The 20,759-nt window shown below is 45.4% G+C and overlaps 1 protein-coding gene across 4 annotated transcripts in view; it reads right to left on the bottom strand.

The window, feature by feature from the left end:
• LOC118290297 (neurexin-3b) overlaps positions 1 to 20,759 on the bottom strand; it is a 345,685-nt gene that overhangs the window by 64,031 nt on the left and 260,895 nt on the right. For all 4 annotated transcript variants that reach the window (XM_047328638.1, XM_047328639.1, XM_035617875.2 and 1 more), the window contains one exon: positions 1,830 to 2,011. In XM_047328638.1, the coding sequence (XP_047184594.1) occupies positions 1,830 to 2,011 (182 nt within the window). The remainder of the gene's footprint in view (positions 1 to 1,829; positions 2,012 to 20,759) is intronic.

Raw genomic sequence — 20,759 nt, 5'->3', positions numbered from 1 at the left:
TTATCTAATGACATTTCTCTGCTAATTTAGCCTTTAGACCGCACAGACAACTTGTACAGGCAACATAGTTATTTTACCTGAACATGAGACAAAACCCACACTGTAACCAACCAACCAACCAAAAGAAACAATATTCCCCAAACTGCAAAACTGGAGAGTAACAAAGTCTATTGTCTGGCAAATGATGATGTAAAGTGGAAGCAAGGCTGAGCAGAGGGTTCATTTGCCCCAAGTTGAATCAAAATCCACCAGTCTCACAGCTGAATATTTACTCAAGGTCTTATTAATTATTTGCTTTTTACCTGTGGCAAAAAAAGGTCTGTTTTTTGTTTCTGATCAACAACATTTGTGTGTTGTAGTGCCATGACTTTTGCAGTATTTCACAGTTTGAGGCTATAATTATTGTTAATATTAAATGAAACCCACTTTGTTTGTTCACCCTTGGCTGTCAATAAATCAGTTGAAATATTAGCGGTGCAATGTTTCCTATGCAGCAAAAAATTTAATAAAACAACAAATAATACCGCCCCCCACGCTATGTTCAGAACATGCTGCTCCTCTGAATAAACTGGTAGAATCTCCAGTTGCTTTTGTCTATTAATAAATTCATTAGCGCCATGAGGCTGCAGGGATGAAGATGTTCGCCGCCCAGCGACTCACAGCCAAATTATAAGAGATACCCTGCTTGGCCAGCTATGCTGTGATATGTAAAGAGCAAAATTAAAAATGCATTTACTTTGCTCTCCTTTTAGAGGTTCCTGCAATTACTCAGTCGGTTAGAACCATGCGGGGAAGCTTCTCCCCGTCGCCCTCAACAGCTACTGTACATCTTCATCATCTCTCTCTATCAGTGCCTCTCCACTTCCTCTAGCACACCCACCCACCCACCCACCCACCCACCCACCCACACACACACACACACACACACACACACACACACACACACACACACACACACACACACACACACACACACACACACACACACACACACACACACACACACACACGTTATCTCTACATAATGTAAAGGCTGCTCAAAAAGTGCTTGTTGTTGGCCCTCATCTTTGCGGAGCAGATGGCTGCATTTCGGCACCACATGGGCCGCGCTCAGCAGATGAGGAGAGCTCTTTATGAAGAAAAAGACATTCAATCTGCTTTAGCAACTGTAGCTCCTCCTCCTCCTCCTCCTCCTCCTCCTCCTCCTCCTTATCACATCTTTTGTCGCACGGCGTCAGAAGCAGCTCTCCCACCCACCACCACTTCATGCATCCACCTCAGCGATTTGATGCGCTGCATTCATCGCTGCTGCTGATAATGTAGATACATAATGCGTATGTAAACAGGTCAAACACAAGGTCGCACGAGGGGAATTATTAACCGTCAACTGGCCAAGAGTTCCAACTCCTAGCCCCCTACCCGCAACCCCCCGCCCCAGCCGGGTTCTAACATGTACCAGCATGTGGGTGCACACTGCATATGTATGGAGAGCCACGCTCAATTATTCATGCTGGTAGTTAGTTTGAATGTGGTGGAGAAGCATGGCTAGTCTTGAAGAGGATGGTCAGCAGGGACCAGGGAGGCTAGTAGGGGGTTATCCTCTTTTTTAAAAATAGATCTGCACCATTTGTATAATCCAGTTTGAGCCTGGTGGGGTACATTTGGCCATAAGACATAGCAATGAGTGTATCTTAAGGAATGAGTCTGGGGTTTGTTTGTGGCTTGAACAAGACGTTTGGCCTCAAATTAATTACAAGAGCGACTTTATAAGAGCGAGCGATATTAAGCCGAGTAACACCGGAGAGTCCGGGGACAGCATCATTACTTACGATGTGGAGCATGATGTAGTCACCCAGGCGCGGGGCGCTGTCGATGCGCACGAGGATTCCGTCTTTGATGGTCGTGCTGAAGCCCACCGCCAGCCGGTCTGTCCGCGTGCTCGGCCGCTCGTTGTTGGGCCACGTGTACGTGATCAGACCCCCTCCTTTGCCAAAGATGTAGGTGGTGCCAGCTGTGGAGACAAGAGTAAAGAAAAGAAGGAAAGAAATTAGATTTCTTGCAAGGGGAAAAAAAGGAGCAGATGAAAAGAGATAACATTAAATTCAATATTTTGTGATGTACAAACACAGTCTAAGTAGACTCCGGGGAGCGCCATGCTGTCGCAAGACACTTTTTCTGACAAGACATTTAAACAAGCTACCTTTATTAGGTGCAAGGTCTCCTGTCCCTTACAGCTACACTGCCTCTGCTCCAATGTAATTGTGTTGAGTTCTATTTTAGGTATTTAATGGTATTCAGCCACTGCCCCCTTTTGGGTAGAAGTCAGTGGCTCCCCTGGCGCCATCTATGACTTATCCAGCTCTTAAATATAGCCCCTTTCCTGGGAATAACAGCCAGTATGGCCAGAACCGGATAAGTCTCCCAATCCTCATGTATTATATATGAGACCTGCAACCAAAGAACAAAGGCTGGCACAAGAAAGGAGAGAAGAGGGGGAGGAAGAAAAAAAATCGAAGGTAAAATCGTCAGGTTTAATTTGACAAATGCAGTGTAGAGAAAAAAAAAGGGGGCCTCAGTTCTGGTGGGGCAGGATTTCACCACAGTGAAAGTTTGTTTATTATTACATGAACCACAATGCAGAATTGTGTCAGACTAGAGGCTATGTCCCCCCCCCCCCGAGCCACCGGATATTTTAAAGTTGTTTGTGGATTTACTTTTTCATCATCACGTGGAGCAGAGTTTCATTATTTGGTTGCAGTCAGATTCAATTCAGACTCCTTAATGTTCCCCAAGGTGCGTCAGAATTAAAGCACAGAATCCTTGAGCCGCTTAGTCGCCTCGTCCACATTTAGGCAAAGATAATCAAGAGATCAAAGGCATTGGACCTCCAGCAGATAAACTAGTGGGTGAATCAATGTGGGAGACGAAACAGACTCCCGAGGCCTGAGGATAGTGGAAAGACTTTGGCTCACCTCGGATTGCTAATGAAGTCTCCGAGCATCAATGTTTTTTAATTTTTTTTTCCCGGCCTCCTTTTCTTCCCCACTCTCCATTCACTTGCTCTCCGAGTCACCTGAACATCTGTTTGGCCTTGTGATGGGTGCCCAGCTGTCTCGATGTTTCCCCTATGAAGTGGCCAACAATCTGCTCTGTGGTTCATAACACCCCGGGGACTGCACGAACATATGGGAGAGGGAGTGAGACGGTGGGGGAGACTCTATCGACCAGTGTGTCTCTATTTGCCCCCGAGCGCGCACGCACGCACGCACACACACACACACACACACAAACACAGGTCCGGTTTCACCGTCCTCACGACCAACTAAGGTCATCTAAGTGATATAAAAGATATTTGCTTCCCGAGCCTCAAACAACAGCTTCGCTTTTTGTTACTAATAACCATGCATGGCTGGTTTATCACAGACGCCTCTCTCTTGAGCTTTTTTTTCTTTTCCTGAAAACAAACAATAAAACATCTTTATTGCTCTCAGTGACATTGCAACAACCGAAGATGATATTTGGATTGTGTTATCACTTGCCTCAAATAGCTCAATTTCTCCATGGCATTACGTCTGTCTGAAAAAAACCAATGCCACAGCAGCAGATAGCAGCCTGCAGCCAGGTTGCACCGGATCTGGCCCGGCTGTCTCATTGCCTCAAATTGTCTTCTTGCCAAAAAGAGTTCAGGCAGACTTGGGATCAGTTTCCCCGGCAAACGAGCAACCTTCGCCTATCTCATCTAACACACACACACACACTTTTTTCCGGAGGGGATGACGATGATGAGCAGCAAAGACACAACCACCCTGGGGAGCCAATTATCACATTGAGGAGATTTACTTAGTATTTCAAGAAGGCAATGCTCAGATTGAAACACACAGACACACACACACACACACACACAGACACACACACACACACACACACACACACAGGCGCAGATGCACATTGTCATACTCGACTATATGAAAGTGTACAAACACGTGCGCACTCGGACAAACACGTAACAAAAAAAAGATGATGGCTTCTCACATACAATCACACAAGTGGGTGATTATCTGCACAAGTACAGAGAAGAGAGAGAACCCGAGATCGACGAAAAAATGTAGCACATTTTCCTAACAACCTGCTGGGCCCAGACTGCACCAGCTGTATCTCCACACAGAGAGCGAGTCCACTGCATACCAATTCATACATTGTGCAAAGCCAGCGTGCGGCATCATTTCTGGTGCTCACCCAAAGATTTCAACAGACAGGTTTATTTTGAGTGACCTCACCAATTCTTCTCCGGGTGACGTGGCTTCTTTTTTTTTTCACTCAAGTGTCCTTGTAAACAACGCAACTGAATTTCAGCAATTTTGCAAAGGAGACTAATTACACAGAGGTTGAGGCTAAGCAACGGCATATTTTAACATTCCCAGCATAATTTAGCATGCATACTTCCAATTACTTCGTCGGACACCTCATTGGGCATTCGCCTACTGTAGCCCCAGAGCGGTTAATAAGCAATAATCTTCTCAAGGTTTATTCACCCACTATCAAAAAATAAAGCAGGATGCTAAAATTCCAGGAAAAAAAAAGGCTTTTCTTCATTGAAATTAAATAAATCAACATGTACCCAGTGCTTTCACTATTTTGCAGCAGTGTGTAGTCTTACATTAGCACAAACACATTAACCCTAACCCTTTGGCAAAAAGCTTTTTAAAATGTGCATCTAATTAAGAGTGCAACAACCAAAGGGATGTCATTGTCTGCAAAGTAACTCGGTCCATTAAGAGGAAGGACACCCCATTAAAAGGGATCTAGTGATGGGGCTTGTACACCGTTTCTATTACCTTGATTCGCTTGATAACAGAACAGTAAAGACTTTGATCCAGCTAAACAGATTGAAGCACAAAAGGTAGAAGCGGTGCAATTTGTTCTTTGCGTCACGGAAAGATGGCTGTGAAAGTCCTCTTCAAAGTTTGCTCCGTTTTGTAACCATCGCCGCGTCCCTTCCCCATACTCTCTTGTAATTACTGCAGACATTTCATCTGCTCCCATGGTCATTCTTGGCATACTCTAAACGTTGGCCACTCACACAGTTTAGTGCCACCGTCGCTCACAAGGTTGAAGCCTTGCGCCAGTAAACAGCGGGAATTATCTGCTCGACATACGCGCGTGCGGCTTCCACGGGACTCGGTGAAAAGCCAACTGCAGGGGAAACATCATCAAAGGAATCAAATCTACAAACAGATCACTGCACAAGATGTTATTTTTGGTGGATCAGAGGGGACTTTCATCTCCATCTTTGAATAATGCAATCTTACCATGGCCAGTGGGTAATGGAGGGGGGCCATTTGAAATCTAATGGTGACATGGGGGCTCCATTGATTTGTGTGAGTGAAGGGACGGGAGATGGGAAGCCCTCGGAAGAAAATAATGTCCGACACTGACTTTCATTTTTTATTCTTCTTTGTGCGGAAATAAAAGTTATAACCGACGGACGGCCGCGAGGCTCCTGGTTCCTGTTTTACGCATCCTCCACGTCCTTGCACTCTCTCTGCTCGTCGGCTGGCTCTTCTCCTCCCGTACCCTCCTTCTCTTCCCCGCCTTTCCCCTCTCTGCTTCGGCAGACTGGGACTGGCGGCGCCCCCCGTCGGGCCCCGCACAGAGTCGGGCGCGGCTGCCGGTGGACTTTTGTAGTTTCCGCGCTGACCGCGCCGCAGGCTTTGCGCAGGGGATCCTGCGGACGAGTCCCGGTGCGGTGGGAACTCCCGAGATGCTCCTGAGAGACGTGAGCCTCGTCTCCCTCTACCCAGGGAGGCGAGCCACGGCCTTGGCCATAACCCCACTTTGACTAAGACCTCAGATCAGATGAGACAAACCAGTGAATTTAATTCTATTTAACTATTAAATCAAGGGAGCAAAAGTAGTATCGGCTCCAAATATCGGCTCAAGAAAATCCGCAGTCCGTATCGGTCATCGGCTAAGGCTGATGAAAAAAAAATCTGTATCGGTCGATCCCTAGTGTGCAGTGTGCCTCCGTTTAAAGACAAAGTGTGGATGAGAGCCGTGGCCTCTATTTTGCAGAGGTCCCCTGAGGCGTGGGAGAGCAGACAGAAGGTCAGGACACCTGTCTGCAGAACAGAACCATGTCCTGTCCTTCAGGCCCCCACATGACATTACCCGACTAGTGAAAAGAAGGAGGAGAAAAAAAAAGAGAGGACCCAGCAGGACTTTGACACAGGCGGAAACGGTGGAAGTTCACTGGTTTCTATGCGCCTGACCAGGAGGACCAATCTGGATGGATTGCATTTTTGCCACTGCTCGAACTCAGTCGTTGAATAGAAATTTAAAAAAAACACCTTATACTTGTGCACGCTGTTCTCCCACTCTGTCTTTCACCTACAGGCAACAATGCTATCTACACAGGAGCAAAAAAGGAGCCGAGCAGCTGCTATGGCGCGCGCGCCTGTCATAACTGGGTAATTGGTTATATTCAGGCTTCGCGCCCTGCTGTGATAAAAACCCCTCTGTTTAGAGGCAGCAGGAAGAAGACCTGCAGTAGAAAGACTGGTGCTTTCTGTCCGAATGCCGAGAACGCAGGGAGGCGGTGGTCAAGAGTTTGTGTGTGTGTGTGCGTGCGTGTGTGTGTGCGTGTGTGTATTCCAGCCTCAAAGAACAAAAAAAGGTGGCACTACCAGATACCCACAAGGTACAGAACTGAACTTTTACTCTCTGTGTAAGACACCCTCACTCATCGTCCGCACAGACACAAATGAGTCTGAGCTTTTGCACAACGCATCCACAAGGACACACACTCGCACTCCTTTCTGTTTGTGAGTGTGTGCGCGTGTGTGAGCGCGTTGTTTATGTGCTTTTATGTCTTTCCCCTTGTTATCTCCTGGGCTTTCTGCAGCCCCGGCGCCCCAGGGGATGGGAAAGGAAGACAAACATAGTTTGATGTGGTCAAATTTTCTGCCATCGGAGAATGAGGGAAAGAAAGAGGAGAATTACACAAAAAAAATCCTGAAAGTGAGATGCAAAATGTAATTGCCTCTTCAATCATGTTCAAAAAGAACTCCATCATCACAGCGCTTTCTCTCGCCGTGCTTCGTACACAGGGAATTATTAGGCTCGGTGTCCTTCACACAACTACAATAAAGAATCATTGGCAGAGGAATCGAATTGTGAGATACTGAGCTGTGTAATCACCGGGATTTATCTCCATTTTACAACCTCTTATTATTTCATAATTCATATATCCAAGTGTTGCCTCTTCCCTCTGGAATAAAATGAGGGACGATACTTATGATTGAACGCTGCCTCACTCCCTCTCTCTCCCTTTCTCTTTTTTCTCCATCCTCAGTCAGTTGCCAGGAGCAAGTTTACAGCAAAAGGCTCAAACACTATATGTGTCTATGTGTGTGCATGTGTGTTGATGGACTCGCAATGTGGTTTTTGTGTTTTTTCCTTTATAGCAAACTCACTCAAAACGCTGCATCTCCACATTGTCACAGCACATGGTAGCCAAGTGTCCCATCTTTCATCAGCGACACCAAACAAAATGCAGAATGTGATTGATGAGGGGCAGTGTGTTGTGAAGAACGGCTGTGTAAAGCAAACAGCCAGCCTTGAATGATTTACACCGGCTCTTCCCATGCTATAATAAGTGAGAGCATTACTACACTATATGGATTCACGCACCAAAAGCGAGTGGTAATAGTGGAAGAAAAATGGAAACGGTGGGAGGCGACACAGACAGACGGCACGCGGGGAAGTGGACGGCTGCTTTCAGACAGCATATGGACAGACGCGCACTGTTAAAATACATTCAAGGCACACGTTTGTTTATGGCTACAAAGATTTGCCCTTAGCAAGACTGCTAATTAAAGCACTCGTGTTTTCAGCCTCATTAAACGCCACGCGTCAGGTATTGTTACACGGTGGGGGACTTTCAGGTGTAAATCTGGAAAGGAAAGTGAAAGGGATGTTAAATGGTGGCAGCAAAACTGCGGGGCGAACATCAGCGTCTGCAATCATGGTTTAGAGGGTTGTTTCCCAGTCTACACAGAGCATTTGGAGAATTGTATGGATTACTCTACATTGCATAACATTTTGTCAGCGTCATATTCCAACTTTGTGAGCCACACCCCACTAGCAAGGTGAGGCCGAGGCTCAGGCTGCTGCTGCTGCTGCTGCTGCTTGGGATGCAGCCAGGGGGATAAAGTGTGAGCTGTTGGGCAGCAGCTCCACTCACTGGGGTTGAGCAGTCAAACACTACAGCGGTTGCATTTGTGCCACAGAGATGCCAAGACCAGCTATGGGCTTCCTGCAGCAGTGACGTCCAGTGTTGACAGTGTCGTTGGAGTCAGTTGTTGGTGCCAGTGCACAGGAAGTGCAGGCGTTATCATGCTCTCTGTTGCAATACAGGGCTCAAACTAACAATTCATTTTATTGAATGAAATAAAGATAAAACCATATATATATATATATATATATCTTAGAGCACAAGTCAGGTCTTCAACAAGGTTTGTTGTGTCTGACCAACAGTCCAAAACTCAAAAATATTCAGTTTACTATCACACAAGGCAAAATCCTCATATTAGAGAAGCTGGAACCAGGATTCAGTCATTTTTTGCTTTGAAAATTACTCAAGAGAATAATTGATCAACAAAATGCTTTCCGTTTTGAACGGATGAATTAATTGATTAATCATTGCAGCTCTACTGGCATAAGAGCAACTGTGCTCTTGGTCGAATGCCAGTCCAACGACGGTGGTGAACAATATTTGGTCCAGATGCCCATAGAGTAGTTAGTATGGCCTTTTGAAGACCCTGCACACTCACAAAGGTGTTTCATTCATTCTGATTAATTGGCCCTCAGTTCAGGTTGAAGTTGGCCAGGCGGTGTTGGGTGTTGTGTGAGCTCAGCGCGCTCACTGGGAGGACACAGGGTGCCATTTTCCCCAACCCGTTCCACTCGCCTTTAAACATCATCCCTGGGACTGAACCTAGCTGGCATAATGAACCCGCATTTCTGTACCACTTGTGAATCACAACTGCTAATTCTTCCCTTTAGCAGACGTAGGGAGATGTGATTTGGGGAGAGAAGTGAATTTTTGAAGGAGGAGAGAGGAGAGACGAATGGAGAGAGAGAGTCAAGTGGCATAGATGCGACTCTCAGAGTCAAGCCCCCCTTAGAGCAACAGGAAAAAAACTTTGTGAAATACTTTCCTTGCTCACAACTTATCAGATGCTCCTCAGATTGACTCACAGACACCCATTAACGAAACAGTCATGTAACACAAATGTGAGTACACCGACGTGAAAATGCCCACTCTATCTCTCTCACACAGACTCCAACAGCTGAAGGTGATCCATAACAGCTCCCTTCCTCATTACTGCCAAAGTCGGACGGCCAGTCTCACCCTCTCCTCCTCCTCCTCCTCCTCCCTACTCTCTCTCCCCCTTCCTTGTGCATCACTGGCACTCCTCTCTTGTGTAGCGGCAAGCGGACAGAGAGGAAGAGCTTTAAATGATTTTTTTCTCGGTTCTCTGGAGATGTCAGCTCCGATTCTCTCTGGTTGGAAAAGGACGAGGGTGAGGAAAGAGGGGGATTTCAGAGACCGGGGGGGAAGGGAGGAAAGAGAGGAGGGCTGCAGCTGAGATCCACGCAGCACTCGGGGCTACAAAGAAGACCTGTCTGCTGACTCTAATGCTGCACGCTGCCACCAGCAGAATTTTTTTTAAAGAAGAGAGAGATGTTGCCGGGAGATGAAAGGAAAAAGGGGAGTGAGGAAGGTGAGAAGCATGACAGATGTTGGGTAAAAGAAGAAGGGATGGGCAGCACAGGAGTAACAACGTCAGTTTAAGACGGTGTAAACACACAGGGGTGCACATAATCGGCTGCAACGCGTCCACGCCAGGGCTGCGAATCTCTCTATGGTGAAAATTAGCATTCTGTCAGCTCCAGTGTTGATGTTCACACTGCTCGCAACAAAATTAGGACACAAGTGTCTCCTTCCCATCATTCATAATGCAGGACACGCCGTGCGCGAGGCATATCACTTCAGAGGCAGGCCACAGCAAACCCTGCTGAGGATTAGGTGAAGAAGATCTCCTAAAGAATGAAGGATTCCAAGATGGCTGAGAGTGGAAGCATCATTTATAATTGAATCTTCCCCAGGGGATGGTGCAGCCTGTCTGCCTTTGCCAAGGCTTCACGGAGAGCCCGCAACTCCTCTCTCCCAGTCTGTCTCTGCCCCCCCCCACCTTCCCTCTGCAATAACTGAAAGGCTCTCATACTCAAATACAACACAGCAACCTCAGTCCCTGATCTTATCCCAAGGCCTTTATGATTCAATCCCCAGTTGGACACATTTACCCGTGCTAAACTTTTTACAAACTTTCCTTTTTTGGTCGGAGAAATTTGGAAAAGATTTAAATTTTTTTTTAAACAAACACTATATTCAAAAATGACATTTGCACTTATCCTTGATGGCATGGAGCGACGCAGATTACGATCGGGCCACGACGTCAACAAATGTGGAGCGTGCACTTACTGCAAAGTCCCACAACCTCGGGCATACGTTTATAAGAGTGCGTCCGTGCTTTGTTTGTCAGGATGCGGGCGCCACAAGATGGATTCCTGTGGCTGGTGTCATGCTATTCTGCTAATTGAAATTAGGCTGTTTCAGAGAAACATCTGCCACACAAAGAAACTAGCAAACAAGGATATTAAGGAACATATAAAACAATGTTTTAGGAGAAGGATTGTTTGGGGAATATGAACTCCTGCAGGGCACCTTTAATATTTTTTTGGAGATCAATATTAACCTTATTTCAGTGACATATTGTAACTGTGTGGGAGTTTATACTCTTTACAACTTTGAATACCTTTTTTAGATAATTTGATAATGAAGGTAGATGAAGGCCCTGATCGCTCGATATGACGTCTCCCCGTGTAATATTTTAAACTAAACAGTATTTTATCCTAGTCTGTCTGTTCAGCCATCGTGTAGTGCGCGGATGTTTTCATGTGATAAGGGCGCTGTGTGTACAACGGGTTGTGGCAAATGTTTCACATTATGTCAAAAATCCACAGCAGCAAATGGATTTTGCTGGTTCTGTCTGTTTGCCCCAGACTAGTTGTGTCCAGAAGGCTGCTTGACTATCTGTTAACCAGCTCCAGTCGTTGCCGGATGGTGGGTTCTGTATGTGTTAACTTCAAGCACGATACTTTGCAATTCTCATCCTCAGCTGGCTTTGAGAGAAAGTCGGAAAATGTGGGAAGTGAAAACGAAGGTGGCAGACATATTAAAATAGAATGTTAAAACCTGAGGCAGCAATGCTTCCTTTTCCACATCAACCAAACCTGTCAAATCCATGCAGGTGGTGTATTTCAATTTCAGGTATATCCTACTTGTGGAACAACTTGAGAATCTCAGATGACCACCTTTGAAGAAAATGGAATTAGAGAGCTGGATGGATGGATGCGTAAAGAAATCAGCATCTTGTATAAAGCAGGGCTAATCTTCGAGAACATCGACAACATCAAATAGAAAAGAACTTGAACCTCAAATGACATTGGTGGCTCTTTCTCTCAGGGGAAAACAAACAATGTAATCAAGCTGATAATACAGACATCAATTTTTGAGATTAAACACAATCAAACTATGAATAAAAAAGCCTGACCACCTTGTTTTCCTGTTTTTCTTTCTCCTTCCTTTTTGTCTGAATTTTACGACTGCCCGCTGAAGCCCAGCTTCATTGTCTTCTCCCAAAGCTAGACCAGCTGCACTTGCGGTTGGCATAGCAACCCACACATCCCAGCCGCCTATGTCTGTGACAAACATGATATCGCCTCCAACCCTACCTACATCAAACACCTTTACATGTCACTGATTTTCTCACAAGCAGTCATGAGGGAGAAATACTTGAATGTACACCGCGACGCACCTCCCACACCTCCTGTACTCCCCTCATCATAACAAACAGGGGGGAAAAAAACATATACGAACGAGATGCAGGCTGGAGTTTTAGACAGAAAAAAAATCAATCAAGTTTGTGCTTTTCTGAAGTTTACTCAGACGCCTCTCTCTGAGCCGAGGATTTCAATTCCACAGCGAAATTTTAGGGGGCACTCAGTGTGGCCCTGCTTTTCCCACTTAAGCTGAGGCATGTCACCCGTGGCAACCTTGATGAGGTGATTGGTTTCGACAGGTAGCTCTTATTTCCGTCTGACATGTAACCAGTTAGGTACAAAGGGTCCACAGTTAAGTGCACCCGTCTGCCTTTTTTTTTTTATGGAAGCAGTCAGTACGTGACAATTGTCATTTGCCATGTAAGTGTTTCGCTAACCTCGATGGGGCCTCTGTGGTATCATTTCATGCAACGGGAGGTGAGAGTTTCCATTCAAGGAATGCCTGTGGCAATTTGACCAGGAGTAGCGCTCATGATACTTCAGGTTGCAATCACTCATGAGGAAGTTCATATTTGTGAAAGAATGATAACTTCTGTAAAGATCTAAGTTAGGTTGGGTTTAATGTGGTGATATGTAGGAGAGAAGTCGGAATAAGTGTGTGGTGAAACATAACGAAAGCACATGGTTCCAAACAAGGCGAGAGAAATCAGTGAATGGTTTTATGACTGTGAAAATGCGGCCATACCTTGCCTATACAGTCTCCGACTGTAAACTGAACTAAGGTGACAGATGTTGGATTGAGGTGTTCCAAAGCGATTATTTGGTCATCCAAGCACCGAATGAGGAAGTATATTCGTGTTGTGCATGCAGCGCAAAACACTTCATGTTGGTTGTTCCTTTAGTTGGTCAACCATCTGTGCACACAGTATGTATGAATTTATGTTTTACCGTTATCTTTTTCTTTTACTCCTCCCGGTCTCAGGATCACACAGGTATTAACACCTTCAAGCAGGAACTGTGAGATAGATTGCACCCTCCGATTGAGACAGTCTTTATCACTGTATCTGGGTTGCGATATTGGAATGTTACCCTTTACTTGTAGTTTCTGTTTTCCAATTCCCTCCGACGGATGGTTTGACTTCAGCTCTCTATTGAATGTGTCTACTTTATAATTAATGCCCCCCCCCGCCCTCTCTTCAATTCACCTCCACTCTCTCCACTCCATTCTTCTCCTAGGGACTCTTTCTTCCTACACCATTGACCAGCTACCTTTACCAACTCTTGCCATCAGTTCTATCCCTGCTCCAAGGACATTGAGCCCAAGACAAAAACACAGCAGAGTCTAAAGCCATGGGAGGAAAATTTGGCAGCAGAGCCGCAATCCATCTCCTTTCAGTGATTCAGCCACAAAACCACGGAGAGGTCGGTCCTGCACCACCTCCTCTGTTATCTGTTTCCACTCCTTTATCAAAAGGAGGAGAATGGGTTTAGGAGCGGAGGGGAGGGGAAGGGGGGGTGGAGATATATGCTAAAAAGGCCACTGCCACACTGCCTATCTACAAATAAACAAGAGGAGTTGCGATCGATGAAAAGGGGGGAGGGAAGCAGAGGCGTGGAGTAAAGGGTTCTTCTTGAAAGCTGTAATTAACAGAATCCTTAAGGACTTATGGATTGGCAATAGCCAGGATGGTGTGTGCCAGTCTCACTGAGGACAAGACAAAGACAAGTGAGCATGTGTTGTTCGAGGAGATTGCGCACATCTGGACGTGCATGCGTGCCTGAGAATATGAAGTGAGCTTGTGCATATGTGTATTGCCGATCAGCGGCAGAGGCTTAGCAGAATTTTCCTGGGGTAAGGTTCAGAGGGCCCGTGGGAGTTAAGAGGGCAGTGGGATGGAACATGCTGGCCTCTCAGTGCGTCTTAGTGTCAGCCTAATTAAAGGCTTGGCCAAAAAGGCCCTCAATGTTGTTATTACTGCTGCTCTGTGTGTGTGTGTGTGTGTGTGTGTGTGAGTATGTGGATGTGCTCCAAAAGTGTGTGCGTGTGTGTTTAAGGGCCTTGACAAGCTGTGCATACATTTTTGTATGTTGCTAAATATTCTGAAAAGTTTTCTCAGCCTAGTCTATCCTGTGACCCCGGTTGTACTCTACGTCTCAATACTCTCACAAAGTCAGACACAACAGTAATAAAGTTGCTATTTGAATCTGGGTATGCCCTATTCCGTTGTCAAGAACAGCTTAAACCTGATTAAATACAGATCATGCCCTGAGGAAGAATATGTTTGCCTAGAGCGTGTTAAGACGACAAGATTTATGAAAAATCAAGATGACGTCTTCGTGAACTGTATTTTCCGAGAAATGTCATAATTCCAGGGACAGCTCTACAAATTACCTGTGATCATATACTGTGCGCTTACCACATTATCACAACTGGGGCCATGACCACAAAGTTGAAAAAATGCTCTATGTATGTGTGTGGGACCATCAATCCATCCATCTAGGTATATGACTCTTAGTAAGTGAATATATACATGAAGCTAAGATAAGTTAAGCTAAGTATTTGTCTCCTTTTCTACACTCCTTCTTTCTTCCACTTTGTTTTCTCTGTCTTTTATTCATATACGTCAACCCCACCCATACCAGTTGGCCCCCAGTTTCTGCCTTTGAAGATGTACTTAGCCAAACTGACGAGAAATTTAAAGCGAGTGACAGCGGCTTTCAACAGCTCATGAAAGGCAAAAGAAATCTGCCACTCTGTGCGAGTCAAATGGATGGAGGAATTGTTACAGTGGCATGGGTAGCGGGGACGGGGACTGTAGGCAAAACCTCTGTACAAAGCTTACTTCAATCCCTCGGCCCAGGCTTGCACACATCTTGGCTCATATGACACGCATGAAAATGAGCAAATGCGCAGGAAAGACAAAGACGGCCTCAGAACTGCAGAACCCCTGAGCTACCTTTGACAAAAACAGGAACCAAAAAAATTTGGCATGTCTTCATTCAGCAGCCCCCCCCCCCCCACTCTCCTTGCCCTGGGACAATACATTGGCACAAAGCACGGGCTCTCGAAAACGAAAAAAAATTCTCCTCTGATGCCAAACTGAGAAATGTATTCCACTGCCCCCGGGAGTCAAGCTCATTAAAACATATTACTACTCCTGTCATACGGAGACCTACCTATGGGCACACAATCGATTTCTGTTAAAAAGTGTAGATGCTCAGACACACTTGTTCATATGTTGCAGGAGAAAGGCAAGGTGACAGCGGGTCCATTGTTTAGTCCAGACATGAGCCCTTGTTTCGTCAAAGGGAAGACATCAATGTTGGCCTATTGGCTGAGCCAACAGGTGCCACAGTCACGCACTTCTTGTCAGGATCGGACTTCATTTTACTGCAGCCTTGGATGCGAATACTGATAGGGATGTGTTCGACTGTGCCATGGGAGGCATGAATAGCAGCACAGAATGCGCAAGAAGGGCAGTTAATATCTTTGAGCTTCCAATGCTCCACCTTTATAGATATAAACACTTGTTTCTTTTTTTGTATTTCTTTATATGTGGGTGACTAAGGCCTCTCGCGCTGCTCAACATTCGAGTAATAGTCTCCTGTCTGATCTTATGGACATATGTTCTTTACAAAGTACAGTGGTAGACGGCTGTTCACCTTGAGGAAACACAGGCTGGCGTAGAATGATAATACACTGAATGTGACCTGCAACCAAACCATTCGCTGGAGGAAAATCCATAACAAAAGGTAAGAAAACTACACTGAAGCTCTTTCGAGTCCATCGTTTGTCCCTGGCACCGCGCACCAACAGAGTACGATATGAAAATCAAATCCCCTCTTCTTCAAATTCTCCCAAGTACAGCATTACTGCCTGTATTCTTTTCCGCTTTTCAATATCACCACTTATCAAAAGCATTTCTCGTGCACAACCGGGCTTCATAAAGGAGGCTGCGGATCCTCAGTGAGGTCTGAGGCTGATAGGGATGACGAACTGAGTAAAGCATTTCGAGGTGTGTTGTACTTGTTTCCTTAGTTGCTGTGGTCAAACTTGCAGTACAAAGGGCAGTGAGGTCACCACAACAGCTAAGGCAGGACTACCCACCCTTTGAAATGGCTAGTTTGTCATACTTTTATTTGCAACTTTCATTTAATTTGTAATTCCTTTTCATTTCATACTAAGCTGAAAGGTAGTAATAGGGGACAGAAGTAGGCCATTGAAGCACTGAACAGATTTGGGATTAAGACAAGGTGCAGCATTTATCGTGAGCATAGAAATGCACAACATTTCAATATGTGGGATTACATATTGTGTAAAAAAACAAAAACAACCCAGGATAATGTAATTTCAAATGAAAGAGATGTCAGGGAAGTGAAATGGGATGAAAGACGAGACTGGAAGGCATCTTTCTGCCATAACAGAGAATGTACACATCAGCTCAACAAGCAAACCCCGCACTCAAGCAATGAAACAAAGTGAAAACATCAAAGCTGCCTTGGCGAGAACGTTTTGCTCCGTCAAATTTCACATTACCTTGATCGATTTAAACTTTTATTTTGCTCCATCAAGTGCACCACAAGCACCCTGCCAGCGAGTACAATAGAAGTTTTCCAGACTGATGGCATTCCTATCCAGGCACAGAAGCATTTTGCGTTGTGAAAATAGGAAGTGTTCTTGAGATGGAGAAGAGAACGGCTCGTGTTGGTGAGTGCCATTGCCTTAGCACTATGCATGTCTATACATGGTGTATCCGTGTGCATGTACACATGTTAGCATATGCAGCCTGCAAGTATGAATTTTTATCTGAGGACTCTTATATTTATTCAGTTTGCTCTGGGTCCAAGTATAATAGCCCCAGGGCAAATATTTACATTATTACGTATGATGATTGCTTCACTAATGGCTTGTGCGGAGCGCTCCATTGTGGCGAGCGGAATGAGATACAGGGCTCTAGCATAGTAACTAAGGGTGTGGGGGAGTGCGAGGCGTAGCGTCGGGAAACAAACTGTCAATGTGGCTGGCTGACAGGGAGGAAAACAAGGCAGAAATTGGGAATATATGAGGCCTCACATCTCATCACCCACCGCAATATTCGCACACAAATGTTCTCCACGTAGGCTTCCCATGACTAACTGTCCTGCTCAGTCGGCCAGCTGCGTCTGTGTGTAGAAACGGGCGAAAAAGGAACTATTACTCACGGGGAGTAACTTGCGGCGACTTCACTGGTACAAAACAAACATTAGTTGCATGCTAAACATCCCCATTTTATCCCCATCAAGACGGGCGGTTGTTCGAGCCTCCTCAGAATCTAATAAAAGATGTAGACTTTGCGACAGACTTTGCGAAAACCAAGCGGGAGGGATTAGACAAACAAAATCCAAGAAAGACTCTTCTCTCCCTTTATCTCAGTAGGTTTTCCAGCATCTTTGCACAGAACATGAGGGTAATCAGGCTTCATCGAAAATGAGGGACGCTGTGGCGCTTCTAAATATTTCTCTTTCTTTCAGAGACATGCTGATTGTGATATCAGATAGGACGACAAGAGTGCGTCTTGTAATTTGTTGTTTTTTTTCTGGAAGGAGGGGTCGGTCAGCAACAGGAGCCATAGTTAGTGGCCAGCCCAGGGTAGCACTGAGTGTCCTTTCTCATCACATGCTATCATCGCTATCAGGTTTGGCTGTAAGGTATTTCACTCATCAGAGAGGAAACCCAACACGCTCCTGAGCTCCCCTCTCACCAAACACTTTAATTGGATCTTTTAAGTACTAATCTGCTGCCCCCAAAACACTGCCTAGGTTTTAAACAAAACGGCATATTAGATTTCACTTTGGCTCTTTGAAATACCACACTGAACTCAAACACAACCGCAGCGCCGCGGGAAGGGGGCAATCCCCGACCCCAAATGTATATTGCAAATGACATAAACCATTCAATCGCAGTACCGCAATCCATTTGCGCTATGAGGTTACTTAGTGATGACTTTACTTTTTGCTGGGGCTTGCCCCAATGTGATGCAATGAGGCTTCAGTGCTAAGCCTTTATCGCAATCCCCCGTACCAAAGAGCTTTGGTTGGACGCCACTTTTACTGCAGACCTCAAACAGCCCGATCTCCTCATCTTGACACTCCTTGGCTTCTATTAATACCAGGATTATTCTGCCAGAACGCATCAACAACACTCATATTTCTCTCTGAGATGGGGATAAATGGGCCATTCTCACGGTGCCAATAAATCAATAAAACATTACGCTGATGCAAAAAGAGTTCCCACGAGAAAGGTGACGAGCAGGGGATGACTGTGAATTCTTTGCCTATTTGTCTTTTTCATCTCTCTCTCTCACCAGCAGAAGAAGCGTCTGGCAGAGGATGGGAAAGAGATGAAGACATGAAAGGAGACGTTTACAATTTCATGTCCTTGTGACGGACGATTCCATCAGTGAAACCTCCTAAGGACCAATTTAAACTTCCGGCGGTTGATCGAATGCACAACGAATGGTCAGACATGGAGGCGGGGAAAAAATAACAGTATGTACTGTGACGCTGTTGCCGTTATCCAGGCAACACCACACTAGAAAGACGAAAGGAGCCACTAATGCACCCCTGTGCAAGCCTAAGAGAGCTATCTCCAAATGTCCCGGCCAATGAGAGTTTGACTATTTCCTCACTTACAACCACTTACAGCAGTCACATCGAATCAATGCCTGTGGATAGTTTGATCGGGCCAACCCCCTGCCGAAAGCAAAGCCTGTCTCCTACTATATATCCAGAGCACACTTACTCCTTTGCATTGCCTTCCAACCAGACCACTTCTACTCTTTACAGCCCAAGGGTGCTTTTTACCTCTATTACAAGATTTTAATTCTCTTTGATGATAGGCATCTAACACAGTGCCCTTAACCCTAATATCTCTCTCTCTGCCTCCTCCTTTCCTCTCTGCTGCAGCACTTAGGCCATCATTATTATGCGTGACGTTATTGTGAATTTGGGCGTGGGGGCCTGTAGTCGAGTGTCCTCCTCTGAGAGCAGTCCTATGCCTTTGCTTGTAGGTAAAATAATGTACTTTACTTACTTGACAACACACATGCAACAGGAATGCAAATGTCCAAAGTGGTAGACACTGGCTTTGGTATAACTGCTAATTGTCAATGCAAGTGAGCACAGCTAAAGCGCTGCCCCGAGGGAGCCGCGCAGGACCTGCAAGTCCTAGATTAAACCATTGTGGTGCGTTAGAAAAAACAATAACTCCATAAGAGATGAATGACCATCCTTTTCGGATCACCTTTTGATTCCACCTCAAAGTGCATGTATGCTGCATATTTGGATTGTTCGGTGGTCATTGCACCATTTTGAGAACAGCATTGGTATTCTGTTGGAACTGTTACTTTCTGGATGTCTGCAGCCAATCCAGGGAAGAGGAGGAGCAAAAGAAAAAAGAGAAAAAGGGGGAAAGAGAGTCAACTGCATTAAAGTTTCGATGACGACAGTGAAATATTGCTTTAGATAGAAAACCTCAAAAATGTATTTTGGATATGAAAAGCAACAGAGAGCGCGAGGAGGAGAGGGAGAGAGTGTGACGAAAGAGTAAAAGGCTTCGGGATCTCTGGGTTTTACAGAGGAGTAAAAAAAAACACAGGTGACATATAAAGAGCCAAACAATCTTTGTCAAGACTTTTACACATTTCTCTCCAGTGGCTCCAATTCTCCCTGTAGCTACAGTAGGCCACTGTCCCCTACCTCTCTCTCTTTGTGTGTGTGTGTGTGTGTGTGTGTGTGTGTGTGTGTGTGTGTGTGTGTGTGTGTGTGTGTGTGTGTGTGTGTGTGTGTGTGTGTGTGTGTGTGTGTGTGTGTGTGTGTGTGTGTGTGTGTGTGTGTGTGTGTGTGTGTGTGTGTGTGTGTGTGTGTGTGTGCGCGCGCGCGAGGATCTGGCTCTCTGCCTAGCCAATTATGTCTTTGTGCTAGAGCCATCTCCCCGTCCCTGACCTTTACCGCCCCAGCTCCCACCAGACCGCCCTCCATTCCACCACTTTGGCTGAATGTCTGTCCCACTATCACTCTTCGTCGGCCCACTAAAAATAATGTGTTTTCTTCTTTCATCATTTCACGTGTAAGCTTTCAATCCATCCATCTAAGTCGTCCCTCACTTGCCAAGTTTCAGAATTATTTTTCTGTGTCTCCGTGCGCCTGTTCACACAAGCTTTGTCCGCGCTACAGTCTACTCTGTGATCAAAGATATTAATGCCCGTGAATATATTCCGCTTTTGTAGGCAAATTTCTATATAAGGTGAAGACCAAATGAAAATAAAATAATACTGCAACTAGGTTTGCCCATTACTTCCTCATGGCGCGCCTCAGCAGGGCACCCACAATCCAATCAAGTGGCAGATAATGAAGCACAGAAGCAATTTAATCCTTGAGAGTCCTTCAAAAGCAAAAAAGGAAGTGAATCAAGCAGATCAGCCAATATTATGGCAGATAATTCATACACCTTGCAACTCTTCCTTCCCTTGGTCCGAGCCTTTCTTTCTCTCTCTCTCTTACTGTATCTTACATCTTTTTTCTGCCTCGGTTCTATCACTCTGCCCTCCCCCCATTGCAGGGCAGGATAATTAAAGTTCTTTGATGCTCTACCTCTTCAACTACTTCACAGGGACAGCGTTAACGGAAGTCACCGGCTTCTACCAGAACTTAGACTTTAAATTGAATGTCTCCACTCCATTTGAGAGCTTCGGGGAGATAAAAGGGCAAAGAGATAGGCTCTTTACTTTCTGGTCATAGAGCGTTGACTAGACAACTGGAGACACTTTAATGGTCACTTGCTTTGCATCATATTCAATATGAATGAATTTGAG

Source organism: Scophthalmus maximus, chromosome 18, assembly GCF_022379125.1.
Source record: "Scophthalmus maximus strain ysfricsl-2021 chromosome 18, ASM2237912v1, whole genome shotgun sequence".
In the NCBI taxonomy this organism is placed as follows: Eukaryota; Metazoa; Chordata; class Actinopteri; order Pleuronectiformes; family Scophthalmidae; genus Scophthalmus; species Scophthalmus maximus.
This window is presented reverse-complemented; position numbering and strand designations above follow the sequence as displayed.